The sequence below is a fragment of the Sebastes fasciatus genome, chromosome 9 (genome assembly GCF_043250625.1).
Source record: "Sebastes fasciatus isolate fSebFas1 chromosome 9, fSebFas1.pri, whole genome shotgun sequence".
Classification (NCBI taxonomy): Eukaryota; Metazoa; Chordata; class Actinopteri; order Perciformes; family Sebastidae; genus Sebastes; species Sebastes fasciatus.
Window position 1 is genome coordinate 22,015,883 of NC_133803.1, and position 16,021 is coordinate 22,031,903.

General features: G+C 39.5%; 1 protein-coding gene across 2 annotated transcripts; it reads left to right on the forward strand.

The window, feature by feature from the left end:
* The first annotated feature begins 6,560 nt into the window (after positions 1-6,560).
* LOC141774211 (delta-1-pyrroline-5-carboxylate synthase-like) lies at positions 6,561-15,749 on the forward strand. 2 transcript variants are annotated; one of them, XM_074646645.1, is made up of 17 exons: positions 6,561-6,697; positions 7,350-7,467; positions 7,597-7,739; positions 8,534-8,683; positions 8,774-8,878; positions 8,959-9,117; positions 9,524-9,614; positions 10,538-10,662; positions 10,751-10,895; positions 10,978-11,051; positions 11,470-11,569; positions 12,582-12,802; positions 12,895-13,032; positions 13,140-13,335; positions 13,562-13,683; positions 14,593-14,875; positions 15,017-15,749. In XM_074646645.1, the coding sequence occupies exons 2-17, from the start codon at positions 7,371-7,373 to the stop codon at positions 15,196-15,198; spliced, it is 2,331 nt and encodes a 776-aa protein (XP_074502746.1). In that variant the 5' UTR covers positions 6,561-6,697; positions 7,350-7,370; the 3' UTR covers positions 15,199-15,749. The 2 variants fall into 2 exon arrangements, with proteins under 2 accessions (XP_074502746.1, XP_074502748.1); XM_074646647.1 differs by having other exon boundaries at positions 6,563-6,697; positions 8,959-9,111.
* The last annotated feature ends 272 nt before the right edge of the window (positions 15,750-16,021 follow it).

A 16,021-nucleotide genomic window follows, 5' to 3' on the forward strand; every position in this document is an offset into this window, starting at 1 on the left:
AAAACGTGAAACACTGCAGGAGCAGAATGCTGCAATGGCGAATGCAAAAGCAGATAGGTTCACAGAGCGCCAGACAAACCAAAAGATTGCTTTTGGCAACATGGCGGCTTTACAGAAGGAACAGGCTACTGCCATAACTCTGAGGGAGAAACAGAGCCTTGCCCAGTGGGAAGCTAAGAAAGTGTCTGTACTGGAAAAGCAGAGGCAGGAACAAGTAGCAAACAACGCTGCAATGCGTCGCACACAACTTGCCGGCATTCAAATGCAGATACAGGAGAAAAGGCAGCAAGAAATGGCAAAGCGTCAGAGCGATTTGGACGCTTCTCGGGCTAGGGATCAGGACAGCAAGTTGTTCCACCATGAGGAAAAATTGAAGTTTATGAAGGCCAGAGAAAAGACACTTGATGTACAGAACTTCAATATGGCCATGGCTGCTGAAAAACGTGAAACACTGCAGGAGCAGAATGCTGCAATGGCGAATGCAAAAGCAGATAGGTTCACAGAGCGCCAGACAAACCAAAAGATTGCTTTTGGCAACATGGCGGCTTTACAGAAGGAACAGGCTACTGCCAGAACTCTGAGGGAGAAACAGAGCCTTGCCCAGTGGGAAGCTAATAGAGTGGCTGAACTGGAAAAGCAGAAGCAGGAACAAGTAGCAAACAACGCTGCAATGCGTCGCACACAACTTGCCGGCATTCAAATGCAGATGCAGGAGAAAAGGCAGAAAGAAGAGGCAGAGCGTCAGAGTGATCTGGGCTCTTCTTGGGCTATGGATAAGGGCTACAAGTTGCTCCAACATGAAGAACAATTGGAGGCTATGAATGCCAGAGATAACAGAATCGCTGCATGTAACTTCAATATCTCAGTGGCAGCTGAAACACGTTTCAGAATGCAGGAGCAGAATGCTGCAAACTCCAGTTTGTTCCTAAAACCGACTGCAGAAGCAAAGAGGTTTAGGGAGCTCCAGACACGTAAACAGATTGTTGACAATCTGACGGCCTTACAGAAGGAGCAGACAAATCTGGGGCTCAACTCTGTCTCCCACAAACTACTGTCCCTCCGAAAAGAGTTGACTTCCAATGACAGTATAGAAGGGTCGAATTACGTCTCTGCAGGTATCGGGGAGCCAAAATACAGATTTGCATTACATCCTAAACCTTTTAGACTGCGGTAGGGGCTCAAGCTTTGGCCGGATCTTTACGAAAGGGTTTCCTCCGGGCGCTCTGGTTTAATCCCGCACACTTTAAATTAAAAAAAAAAAAAATTGTCTATAGGACAGAATTAGTGTATTTTCACTGGGGACAAGTGAATGTCCTCTGCTGAAATTAACACTATCATTGGCTACTCTTTGAAGAACACATTCAGCTCGTTGGCTCTGTTCAGGTTTCCCTCAGCCTGATTCCCCTTCACCTTGAACCCTGTGATTGTCTTCATTCCCGACCACACATCCCTTATAATGTTTTGCTGGAACTTGTCCTCCAGCTTTTTCCTGTATGCCTCCTTGCTCTCCCTTAGTTTCACCTTCAGCTCCTTCTGCACACTCCTCTCTTACGTTAGGGTTTACTCCGGGTACTCCGGTTTCTTCCCACACACTTTAAAGGGACTGTTTGTAAGAATCAGAAATTAGTTGTAACAGCGACACCTGTGGCCGTTAAGTCAATGAAAGTCAGCGTCCTGTCGCCCGTGTGCACGCGCTACCTGAATGTAAGCGAGCATCCGTCAAAACAGTGAGGTGACACACATCAGCTAAAACCACAATATCACTCTATATTTCACCTGCTTGACAGTGTTAGCTGACCAGACGAAGGTCTCTCCATGAATCAATGCTGATTCTAGTGTTGGCTTTTCCTGCCTCAGCCTCCCGACTGCGGCCGCGACGATAACGTAACTCACTGCGGAACGCCATCACTTCACAAGACACAGGAAACCTCTGTTGGTCTGGAGGATTTGCAGCATTTATTTCTGCACAAACATCCACTGTACATTCACTAGATATTCTCAGAGCTAAGCTAACTCTTCTGCAGTGTGTAGTGTGCCAATGCATGTGTAGAGGTGGAGCGAGACAACGAGAACGAGCGCGGTGTGAGTGAAGGCAGGCAGAGGAGCAGAGTACAGCAGAGACTCCGGCCCTGGAGACCAAAGCTACGGTCTCCTACGCGTCCTCCGACCGCGGCCAACACTGTTTTGGAAGATGGGCTTCACAAGATATAACTTTGTGGTTTTGGTGCTTCCGTGTAGTTTGTGTTGGAGTCTTGTCTGAACAGTGCAGCCACACGCGAGCGCGCATGGGACACCGACCCAGATTGATTTATACATGTAAGAAGTTACAAACAGTCCCTTTAAATAATAATAAAAAAAAAATTTAGTCTAGGGGACATAATTAGTGTATTTTCACTGGGGACAGGTGAATGTCCTCTGCTGAAATGAACACTATGAATGGTTACTCTTTAAGCCTTGTGTTTACGTTAGGGTTTACTCCGGGTGCTCCGGTTTCTTCCCGCACACTTTAAATAAAAAAAAAAAATGTTAGTCTAAAGGACAGAATTAGTGTATTTTCACTGGGGACAGGTGAATGTCCTCTGCTGAAATGAACACCATCATTGGCTACTCTTTGAAGAACACATACAGCTCGTTGGCTCTGTTCAGGTTTCCCTCAGCCTGATTTCCCTTCACCTTGAACCCTGTGATTGTCTTCATTCCCGACCACACATCCCTTATAATGTTTTGCTGGAACTTGTCCTCCAGCTTTTTCCTGTATGCCTCCTTGCTCTCCCTTAGTTTCACATTCAGCTCCTTCTGCACACTCCTCTCTTACGTTAGGGTTTACTCCGGGCGCTCCGGTTTCTTCCCGCACACTTTAAATAAAAAAAAAAGAAGAAAATTTGTCTAGAGGACAGAATTAGTGTATTTTCACTGGGGACAGGTGAATGTCCTCTGCTGAAATGAACACTATGACTGGTTACTCTTTAAGCCTTGTGTTTACGTTAGGGTTTACTCCGGGTGCTCCGGTTTGTTCCTGCACACTTTAAATAAAAAATTGGAAAAATTGAAAAAATTGAATGATATGTTTGGACTTACATTTTCATTTAAAATATTTATTTTGTCTTTCTAAGTGAGTCATGTGACCACCACAAATTAATCTTTGTATCATGTTACAGTTGAGCTACAGTTAGATTAACTGATGTTCACAGGTTTTTATGGCGATCTGGACACTAAAACAGAGTATTAAGAGAACAGGATACAGCGTGGGAGAAGGGGCCCCATTCATTCCTATGAGAGTTGCTCAGTGGTGCATGATGCCAAAATGGCTCGACTTCCATCTGGAAAAGTACCCAGATCTTCTGCATCCATTGGGCCCATGGAGCATGCACAGTAGCGTCCGCTCTGTCACATGGCTCGGTCACGGGTACACAGCCCTCACGCCGTTGAAATGGCTTGCTAACTCCGCCTCCCAGCCCTCGCTCCAACCTCGGTCTGGGTCTCATTCACATGAACGGAGGAAGGAAATAACTCTGGATAAGGCTATTCGTGCATTTTACAACTTTTAGGACCTAATTTTTTAAATAAGGGCTATTCAAGTGTTCATACTGGGAAGTTGATTCACCTCAAAAAAAATGATCTGCTGAGTTACAGACGTCTCTTTCCCAATGTAAGTCTATGGGAAAAAGTCTTTTGGGCCCAATGGCATCATGTGACGGACTCGGAAGTTGCAGTACCGCCATTTGGCCACCACGTTCTTCCTGGGGGCTTGTCTCCCACACCAGCATTCAGCAGAGATATATCTTAAATTCTATTTTACTGTATTTTTTATTTCTTTTATCAAGTTAATAGTAGAGTAGTTGGTATGTATATAGAGATTTGTAAATACAGTTTTTTTTTTCTAACCTTTTTCAGACATTTTTCATACTTTTTTTTTCCAACATTATTGAAACTTCTTTTTCAAACATTATTGAAACTTTTTTTCAGACATTTTTTTTCAGACATTTTACAGACAATTTACTTTTTTCAGACATTTTCTTTCAGACATTTTTCAGACTATTTTTTCCAACATTTTTCAGACTATTTTTTCAGACATTTTTCAGACTATTTTTTCAGACATTTTTCAAACTTTTTTTTCAGACATTTTTCAAACTTTTTTTTTCAGACTTATTTTATGGACATTTTTTCAGACTACTTTTTCCAACATTTTTCAGACTATTTTTTCAGACATTTTTCAAACTTTTTTTTTCAGACTTTTTTTAAGGACATTTTTTCAGACTTCTTTTTCCAAAACTTTCAAACTTTTTTTTTTTCAGACACTTTTTCAGACTTTTTTTCCCAACATTTTTCAGACTTTTTTTTCCAAAATTGTTCAGACTTTTTTTTCCAACATTTTTCAAACTTTTTTTTCAGACTTTGTTTTTTAAAGACATTTTTTCCGACTTTTTTTTCCGACATTTTACAAACTTTTTTTTTCAGTTCATTTTTCAAACTTTTTTTTCGGACATTTTTCAGACTATTTTTTCAGACATTTTTCAAACTTTTTTTTCAGACATTTTTCAAACTTTTTCCTTCAGTCAATTTTTCAGACATTTTTCAGACTTTTTTTAAGGACTTTTTTTAAGGACATTTTTTCAGACTTCTTCTTCCAAAACTTTCAAACTTTTTTTTTTTCAGACACTTTTTCAGACTTTTTTCCCCAACATTTTTCAGACTTTTTTTTCCAACATTTTTCAAACTTTTTTTCAGACTTTGTTTTTTAAAGACATTTTTTCCGACTTTTTTTTCCGACATTTTACAAACTTTTTTTTTCAGTTCATTTTTCAAACTTTTTTTTCGGACATTTTTCAGACTATTTTTTCAGACATTTTTCAAACTTTTTTTTCAGACATTTTTCAAACTTTTTCCTTCAGTCAATTTTTCAGACATTTTTCAGACTTTTTTTCAGACTTTTTTTAAGGACATTTTTTCAGACTTCTTCTTCCAAAACTTTCAAACTTTTTTTTTTTCAGACACTTTTTCAGACTTTTTTCCCCAACATTTTTCAGACTTTTTTTTCCAAAATTTTTCAGACTTTTTTTTCCAACATTTTTCAAACTTTTTTTTCAGACTTTGTTTTTTAAAGACATTTTTTCAGACTTTTTTTCCGACATTTTACAAACTTTTTTTTTCAGTTCATTTTTCAAACTTTTTTTTCGGACATTTTTCAGACTATTTTTTCAGATATTTTTCAAACTTTTTTTTCAGACATTTTACAAACTTTTTTTTCTCCGACATTTTTCATTTTTTTTCCTTCAGTCATTTTTTCAGACATTTCTTTTTTACCTTTTTCAAACATTTTTTTACTTTTTTTTCCAACATTTTTCAAACTTTTTCCTTCAGTCAATATTTCAGACATTTTTCAGACTTTTTTTCCCAACATTTTTCAAACTTTTTTTCAGACTTTGTTTTTTAAAGACATTTTTTCAGACTTTTTTTTCCGACATTTTACAAACTTTTTTTTCTCCGACATTTTTAAATTTTTTTCCTTCAGTCATTTTTTCAGACATTTTTCAGACATTTCTTTTTTACCTTTTTCAAACATTTTTTGACCTTTTCTTCCAACATTTTTCAAACTTTTTCTTTCAGTCATTTTTTCAGACTTTTCTTCCCAACATTTTTCAAACTTTTTTTTTCAGACTTTTTTTTTGGAAAGACATTTTTTCAGATTTTTTTTTCCGACATTTTACAAACTTTTTTTTCTTCAGTCATTTTTTCAGACATTTTTCAGACATTTTTTTTTTACCTTTTTCAAACATTTTTTGACTTTTTTTTCCAATATTTTTCAAACTTTTTCTTTCAGTCATTTTTTCAGACTTTTCTTCCCAACATTTTTCAAACTTTTTTTTTCAGACTTTTTTTTTTAAAAGAAATTTTTTCAGACTTTTTTTTCAGACATTTTTCAAACTTTTACCTTCAGTAAATTTTTCAGACTTTTTTTTTTTTTACACCTTTTTCAAACATTTTTTTACAGACATTTTTTCAGACATTTTTTCAGACTTTTTTCAAACTTTTTTTTTCAGACTTTTTTTATGGACATTTTTTCAGACTTCTTTTTCCAAAATTTTCAAACTTTTTTTTACAGACATTTTTTCAGTCTTTTTTTTTTTTTACCTTTTTCAAACTTTTTCTTCAGTCATTTTTTCAGACTTTTCTTCCCAACATTTTTCAAACTTTTTTTTCAGACATTTTTCAAACTTTTTCCTTCAGTCAATTTTTCAGACATTTTTCAGACTTTTTTTCCCCAACATTTTTCAAATTTATTTTTTCAGACACTTTTTTCATAGACACATTTCTGTTTTTTTCTTTTTCTTTGACTGGATATTGTGCAGTTTTATATATGTGCAAATAAATAAATAAGAAAAATAAAAAATAAGTGTCCACCCATCAATAGTACTATCTGAAAAGTACTATCTAAAAAGTATTTCACACGTTTGTACCTGTACAACCGGCGTGACAATAAACATCTTGAATCTAGAATCTTGAATCTGCGTAACGTTGCGTATCCAGATATCCTACGTCACTACGTTTGTGCGTAGCTAAATTACAGCACTTCCCAACCAACGTGGGCTGCTGTGGATGTGGCAGCAAAGCACCGCCAGTCCGGCTGACTACGTGTCTCCTGCAGTGCTCTCACACGTGTAGTTGTGGTTGGTTGTCTACATTTCCACACTCTCAGGTAAGGAGTCATTTTGCACAACTATCTATTTGGTCCATTTTGTCTAAAGTAGCTGTTGAGCTAGGCAATGAGCTAGCTCATAATAGCTAATGCTAGCTAGCTCTGACAGCAGAAACACACTATAGCTACCATCTGTTAGCCTTATTGACTCACTTGCAAACTTCAGTGGATTCACATATGTTAGAGTTTGTTTGTATGACAGCACCTTAGCTAATCCCTGGATGTTTTTAGCTGTTAGCTAATATGTCTGAGCTAACAAATCCAAACAATATGATCTTCACCGGTGTCAGTGTGTCAAGTAGCCTTCCAACACAATGCTGATCACCTCATGGCACATGATGCAAAGCCTTCCAGTCATAATGCTCATTGATTTTGTTTTATATTGTTATTTTAAGTGTGGTGTTAAGACAGTGAGACAGTGATATTTTTTTTGTACTTTGCACTACTAGCTTTTTTACTGTCTTTTTATGAACATGTTTTGCACTATGGAACTGTGATGCTGGAAACTTGAATTTCCCTCTGGATCAATGAAGTTACTATCTATCTATCTATCTATCTATCTATCTGTCATATTCAGAAGCTGCTTATCTCAGATGCGGTTATTGCAGTTATTGTTAGAGTCACCTGACACTGGTTTGTGTGTTCATCACAGCTGTTCTCTACTGTAAGTGCCATGTTTGCCAGACTGGCCTTGTGCCCAAACCTGCGATCCAGAATCCGGCAGTCAAATGTCTGTCCAGTCTCCATCAGAGCGTTTGGCCAGGCTAAATGTAAGTAACCAGCCAACTTCTTTGTCATACCTGACCTGGACACAATCTCTTTGATCTGTAATGCTATAATATGCTCATTGGTGCATGCTGATGTGTAATAAAAATGTGTCTTTTTTTTATCCTCTGCAGTCCCACGTCCCCATGGGAAGTCTTTTGTCCACCGCAGTGAGCTGAAGCATGCCAAACGTATTGTAGTGAAGTTGGGAAGTGCTGTGGTGACACGCGATGAGTGCGGTCTGGCACTGGGTCGTCTGGCCTCGATAGTAGAGCAGGTAACGCCACATTGATATGGTTGATACAGACAGACTACAGAGAGATAACAAGTAATGCAATCTTTAGTTTTATCCCACCTCGATTACTGTCCAGCAATCTGGTCTAGTGCTTCAAAACAAGAGCTTAATAAGATCCCGCTCACTCAAAACAGAGCTACCCACCTTGATCTTCACTGCTCCATGAGGAGCAGTGTGGAAGGGATGCATGCCAGGCTGTCATGGATGAGGGTGGAAGAAAGACTGGCATGCATCCTGGTCCACCTATATTCACAGCTAACTCACACCAATGATAGACATGATTATGACACCAGACATGCCTTCATAGGACGCTTCACGTTACCTTTACCTAAAACCACTGCTTTAAAGAAAACTGTAATGTATATGACTATGTCAAACTGGAATAAACTACCACTACATTTAACTAAGATTACCAGTAGGATCAGTTTTAAAAAGAAATTAAGAACAGAAATTACTCAGATAGAAATCAGTTTAGGCTACATATGATCCTACACTCTATGTGAAGGTTGATTATATTTGTGGTGCTAACTGAGCTAATGCTCAACTGTACACTAGTAGTATTGTGCAGTGATATATACTTCTATATACCTGTTTGATAACCTGATTACCTGTTGTAATAACTAATGGGTATCCTAAATAAAGTAAAAAAAGTGAAGAGAGGAACTCTGGGATGATTGCTGTGTGAACATAATATTGTGTGGGGCTCAAAGAAGACTTAAAAACTGTGGCTGTGAAAGAAGAACTTTGAATGTAATCGCCTTTGTGTGTCCTGTCAGGTGGCCGTGCTGCAGAATCAAGGCAGGGAGATGATGATTGTCACCAGTGGTGCTGTGGCGTTTGGGAAGCAGAGACTGAGACATGAGATCTTGCTGTCTCAGAGTGTCAGACAAGCCTTGCATTCTGGACAGAACCAACTCAAAGAAATGGTGAATCTTGAACACTGGGAAGTGATAAACTTTTGAACGTTGAATTGTGATCATAGTCTGGGTAACTCTGGTGAAATCTCTGTTTTTCAGTCTGTTCCAGTTTTGGAGGCAAGGGCATGTGCAGCTGCTGGACAGAGCGGTCTGATGGCGTTGTACGAAGCTATGTTCACCCAGTACAGCACCTGCACTGCACAAGTATGTACTCGACTTTTCCTCACAGAATAAAATGTTGACAGTTTTAAATGTTACTTAATTCTCTAAATTTCTGTCTCTAGATTCTGGTCACCAACCTGGATTTCCATGATGAGCAGAAGCGTCGCAACCTTAACAGCACACTCTATGAACTGCTGCGGATGAACATAGTTCCTATCATCAACACCAACGATGCTGTCGTTGCGCCCCCTGTTCCCAACAGTGACCTGCAGGGGGTAAATGTGGGTACTGTGTGAAGGGCATGCTGGGAATGCTGAGTGTGGTCCAGTGTTGTGATGGTGGATGGCTTAAGTCATGCGCAAATGAAAGATGTATGTTTCCTTTCACTTACATTTCCGCCCTCACTAACATATAACTTCTTGGACACATGGTTTTAAATTTAAAGGCTGCTTTGTGTGGTGGTTTTGTTTTATGCCTTCATATTGTGTACAGACCTGCTTGTGTTAGCTCCTCTTGGAAAGAGGTGAACATGTGTTGTTTTTTTGCATTTGAATGGGACTGGGAGTCTTTTGTTGCATGGTAACAACTGATAAGCTGTTATTCTACAGTATTATAATAATAATAATAATAATACAATGAGATGCAGTGATTTTCCCTCTGGCTTCATGAAATTTGTTTGTATTTCAGGTTATAAGCATCAAAGACAATGACAGCCTGGCTGCACGGCTGGCTGTTGAAATGAAAGCAGACCTCCTCATTGCCCTGTCTGATGTTGAAGGTACAAAAATCACCACTAATTTGATAATTGATTAGGATTTACTTTGCATTTGTGCATTAATATTAGTTCTATTTATGTGTTATTAGGTGTCTTTAAAGGGCTGCAACTAAGGATTGTTTTTTATCAATGTAAATTAACAATGAATCGTTTAATTTACATGCCAAAATGTGTAACAAATACCCATCAAACCCAAAGTGATCCCTGCAAATAGTTTATTTTGTCTTCTCATCCATAAAACCATCCAAAGATATTTAGTTTGCAATGATATGAAGTTGAAAAAACGCAAATCTGTGTATTTGAGAAACAGTAAATAACAATTGTTTGGTAATTATATATAATATAAATGACTTAAAGGGCCACTCCATCAAATTTACACATAAAGCTCACTTTATTTGTCACGAGGAGTACTACTCAGCCTGTGAAAACAGTTTTATAATGTCTTCTGTGGCTCTGAATGGATGATTTTCCTGGCTTGTCCTTGGGACTTGTTAACAGAAAGCCTGTGTTACATACTGGAAGTGGGCATTTGGAAGGCAGAGGGGGGCTAATGAAAAATGCAACTGAGTTACTGTACATTATAGGGAATGTAGAATCCAGTGTTTTTTTTTTAGCTTTTCCCGTACTAGGGACTAAAAGTCAGGATATCTTAGCATCAGCTGCTCTGATTTTGTCTCATGTGAGTCCCCCAAACTTTACAGAAGTGTAATGCTTAATGAGGAATCAAAATCATCATTAGTTAACCAGCTTATCATTTCAGCAATAATATGCTGTCACTGCATTGCTTTTATCCATGAACATGTTCCTTCAATGAGTCATCTGTTAATAGAAACTTTGTGTATACTGTCTGGCCTCTTGGTCAAAATATATCAATGTGACTGCTTTGTTCGTGTGAAGGATTAAAAGCAAAGAAATTTATTCCACAGGCTTATACGACAGTCCCCCAGGAACAGATGATGCCAAGCTCATTGATATATTCTATCCTGGAGACCAGCAGTTAATCACGTACGGCACTAAGTCCAGAGTTGGCATCGGCGGCATGGAAGCCAAGGTCAGCATGACAGTCAATATTTTATCTCAACGTGTAAACAGGACTGCGTTGGTTGACTGAATATACTCAATCATGTCATTTGAATCAGGTGAAAGCAGCCCTTTGGGCGCTCCAGGGGGGGACGTCTGTCGTCATCGCCAATGGCACGAATCCTAAAGTTACAGGCCACGTCATCACAGACATTGTGGAAGGGAAGAAAGTTGGCACCTTCTTCTCTGATGTGAAACCTGCAGGTACTGGGTAAAACCATCTGGACAGAATATTTGACCCACTTGTTGTGTTTTTAATTGATGAGTGTATTATTGACACCACCAGGTCCAACTGTGGAGCAGCAGACAGAGATGGCCCGGCATGCAGGCAGGACACTGGCCTCACTGGACCCTGAACAGGTGAGTTTCATGCTCCGTCAGTGTGGTTCTAAAATGCTTTTGTATATGAAGGCGATTTTCTCACGGGGTCCAGTGGAATGGTATTTATTGCTATTTAATTAGATTTAATCCAACAAGTCATGAAGGTAATCTTTAGATTAAGTTTCCTAAATACAGTATATTGACCTCATTATATCATTCCTAAATGGATTTAAATGACATTACAATAGGGAGAGAGCATATTTTGGTTCAGCAAACATAATAAATTAAAAACATATCAACACTAAAACTGGAAAAGAAGTGAATCATTATTTCCACAACAGGATGCAAGGGGTCAGCACAATCATTGTGTTTTACATTGAACTGGTCGTAGCTTTAATTCCTCTTGAATGTGGTGTTTGTTAATCATATCGGTGTGTGTGTGTGTTTGATTTTCCAGAGAGGGGAGATCATCTGTTCTCTTGCTGATATGCTTACAGAGAAGAAAGATGAGATTCTCAGTGCCAACAAGAGAGACATGGAGTTAGCAACAATATCAGGTACAGAGGCACAGAGAAGACACACCGATGATCACCTTAATCCACAGCTGCATGCAGGTGTCTGACTCGAATGCAATGGATCACTCATCCGTAGGGAGACTGGCATATGAAGGAGGCTTGCATCATCTGGTTGTCAGCATTGGTTGCCATTTATCTTGGCTCTGGTCTGCATCAGCCATGTTGTCAGTAAGAGGCTTATGAATACATAGTACTTGTAAGCTTATAAGTTTGGCAGGAGTCATTGAGTGCCTGGTGTTGTAGGGCAGCATAGACCCCTTATCTGTTAGTAAACATGATGATGTATTCCTGTGGGCGGAGCGTAGGTAGAGGCAGAATAATTCTCTGAACACTGGCCAGCAAGTTTTGTTGGTGTTTTTTTTAACAATGACTGAAGAAAATACAAGTTTTTCTGAATATTTACAGTAACTCTGTGACTGCGAGTGTTCGTGTTAAGACAAACTTATCAAAAAGAGAGTCTCACAATATCGACAAAGCGTTCAGAGATGGAGAGAAAATGTTGCTAATAGTTAAGCCATGGTTTACTGCAGCAAAAGGCTCACATTTGTGGCTACGTTTAGCAGAAGGCTAAGCTATTTGCAGCATTTTTCTCTCCATCTCTGAAATGCTTTGCAGATATTGTAGCTCGCTAGAGCCTCGAATCACAGTTTGTCATTTCAGATGTATGCAATATCGATTCTGGCACCCAACAACACAGCAAGATGACATATTCGATGTGTAACTTTTGCCTACTACTCTGAGGTGATTTGTGTTTGCCTCCAGGGTTTCCTTTGTTTTGCCACCAGCTAACGCTATGACATAATCATGACGTTGGCTATAAAAGGGCCTATAGCATAGTGAGTAGGGAGACTACTACTCTTTAACTGGATGAGCGAAGTTCTCACTCCATCTTTACAATGCCTCTGGTTGCTGAAAGCAAAATTAATATCTCTACATAAATCTATAGAGTATTGCATTGTCAGTGTTTTTATTCGTTTATTCAATTTCCTCATAGGTCGTCTCTCCCAGCCTCTGATCGACCGTCTGAGTCTGTCTACTGCTAAGCTGAACAGCCTCGCCATCGGCCTCCGTCAGCTTGCTGTGTCCTCCAGGGACAGCGTGGGCCGGGTGCTGAGGAGGACCAAGGTGGCCAACAACCTAGAGCTGGAACAGATCACCGTCCCCATCGGTGTCCTGCTGGTCATCTTTGAGTCGCGTCCTGATTGCCTCCCACAGGTCGGTCAGCCTGTAGACCTAAGCACGTTTAGCTGCTGGTCTGCTCTCATTGAAAGTTAAACTCACATCATGTATTTAATATTGTGTTCCAGGTGTCAGCTCTGGCTATTGCCAGTGGAAACGCTCTGCTACTAAAGGGAGGTAAAGAAGCTTCCAACACCAATAAAATTCTACATCAACTCACTCAAGAAGCACTTTCCATTCACGGAGTGGCAGATGCCATTCAACTGGTAAAGCTTTAATGCATTGCCTTATTGAAACACAGTTTGAATGTTTACATGATGACAATATTAACTCAGATATTCCGTGACCTTATAAAATGTACCTTGATGTGTAGGTGAGCACACGTGAAGAAGTGGAGGATCTGTGCAGACTAGACAAGTTGATCGACCTGATCATTCCAAGGGGCTCGTCCCAGCTCGTCCGCAACATCCAAAGGGCAGCTAAGGGTATTCCTGTACTGGGCCACAGCGAGGGCGTCTGTCATGTCTACATAGACAACGAAGCCAGCATAGACAAAGCTATTGATATTGGTATGTGGTTCCTGTGTGTGGCGATGAAGGTTGTAGAAAATTCTGTTTCCATTTTGTGCTGTGGTTTGGTTGCAGCATTTTGAAAGTTGTAGAATCATATTTTGCTATTTTAGCAGATGTAATTAATATTATTTTACATGTTGCCCAATAGTTATTATCTTGTTGGGGTAACACAGACCAGCTGAATGATTATACATGTTCTAACTTACAGTATGTTTCATTCCAGTCAGAGACTCCAAATGTGACTACCCTGCGGCCTGCAATGCCATGGAGACCCTCCTTATTCACAGGGATTTGCTGCGAACTCCTATATTTGACCAGATCATTGATATGCTGAGAACAGAACATGTAAGAATCATGCACCGACATGCCGTAATTTTGGGCACAAGTATTACACATGGCATCACAGTACAGTGGAAACCGCTTGTAGTGATCACGTCTGTCCGGGTCAAATTGATCACTATGAACGGATGATTATTATAACCAAATTTTACTTGTTGTGCATCATTTCTCATGCAGATTACCATCTAATTGATTTCTGTAAATGTATTACATGAATACAAAGTAATGAAACAGGCCGCTTTGCTATTTACTGGCTCACTGCCAATTCTTCTGACTTTTACCACACTAAGGATGAGGCATTGCTGTTTTTTGGCCGGCTCTGCTGCGTGAGCGTGCATGCGGAACGGCGCCCCTCATTATCTCACTCGGTAGCGTCATGGAGGGAGACGTAACGCAGAGCCGGTTGAGGATCGGCAAAGTTTCACTTTGGGGGCATTATGTGACAAGGCATTATCTATCCACTTGGCGAGGGCGGCTTCAACCACAGGTGCTTTCCCCGTGCGCATTCCTACTTTTCCCGTTATGATATCAATGTGCACGCAGCACAGGTATCTAGCTGTAAGCGAGGCAAAGTGTTAAGAGAGTAAAATTCCATTAACGTTAGTCTAATGTAGTTTTAAAATGTTTTTCCATATGTTGTCATGTATGAAAAGACTCAAAATTAACACTTTAAGCGGACTACTTGATTACTATAAGCAAATTATTTAAACAGAATGATTCTGTCCCAAGCTTTTTGATCCATATAAGCGGTTTCCACTGTATATGGTTAAGTGTTTTTCACATTTTGATGAAACAGAAACAAACTTTCTGGAGTGTTTGTCACTTAATTCAGTACAATTAAGTGTTTTTGTTTATTTTTTGACTGATTATTTCATTGTTCTGTTGATAAATCATTGTGCTGTTGCTTTCTCTCAGGTGAAGATCCATGCAGGCCCCCGGTTTGCATCCTATTTAACTTTTAGCCCATCCGAAGTGAAGTCTCTGAGGACAGAGTATGGCGACCTGGAGTGCTGTATCGAGGTGGTAGACAGCATGCAGGAGGCTGTGGACCACATCCACAAATATGGCAGCTCCCACACTGATGTCATTATTACAGAAAATGAAGACACGGCTGAACAGTTCCTGCAGCAGGTGGACAGCGCCTGCGTGTTCTGGAACTCCAGCTCTCGCTTTGCCGATGGCTACCGCTTTGGTCTAGGTATGTACGGCATCAGGCATGCTTTTACTTACTACACCTGAGAAAAATGTGAAATAAACATCCTTTTGTAAATAGATCTGACCTACCACAGTGTCTTGAAAATGTTGCAGAAGAGTTCATTTTACGGTGCTTATTTTGCAGGAGCTGAGGTTGGTATCAGTACGGCACGGATACATGCCAGAGGTCCAGTGGGTTTGGAGGGGCTTCTGACGACCAAATGGGTACTTCGAGGGGAAGGACATACTGTGGCTGACTTCTCTGAGCAAGGCAGTATGAAATACCTTCATGAAAACATCCCGGTCCCCCAGGGGAGCTTTAATTAGGTGCCCAACCAAAGAGACATCAACTGGAATCAAGAAAACTGATGTCTACGGAGAGTTTATTTAACGGTTTGTGTCTGCTAGTAGCAATTCAGCTTTTTAGCTGCTGCTTCATCACCCGTATGAATCCACTATGTTGGTGCAGGAAACTTGCATGCAGAACAGAGGCTACTTTTAATGGACTACCAAGTTCCTCTTGTTCCTTTTTTAGATAAATACCAATCTCCTAAGACAATGACTGGTTGTTACATGACTAAGAGGGAAACGTATTCTGGTAAAAAACGAATTCCATTATGTAAATGTGACAGACGGACAGTTTAAACATAAAGTATACACAGACAAAGCTCTTTCCCCTGTAATGCCATTTTTATAGTTTCAGGTAAAGAAATCATTGACCCAGCTGTGATTTTCTAACTTATTTTTCTACATAATAAAAATCTCTCTTGGCCTTTTTGTAACATACTGTAAGTGTTGTTTGTGCAGGATCTTGGTTCAGATTTGTTTTGCTGTCCTTCCTCTTTGCACAGATGGTTTAATAAATATGCTGTACAGTTCTTTACTCATTATTTTGTGTTTTATAATAATACTTAATACTTGACAATCTGCATCATAATGTCCCTGGTTTACAAATGCATTTAGTGTATGGGCTTATCTACGTTAATACACAATTGAATAGTAGTTTTAAAAGTTAGGAGTTAAAAAGTAGATATAAACCAACCCTTAACACAACCCTTATCACAACTCTTCATCAACCATTTACCTCCCTTTTGTATAGCTTTTTAAAGTGATTTATATTTGTGCTCCGCTTCAACCCATCACCTAACCC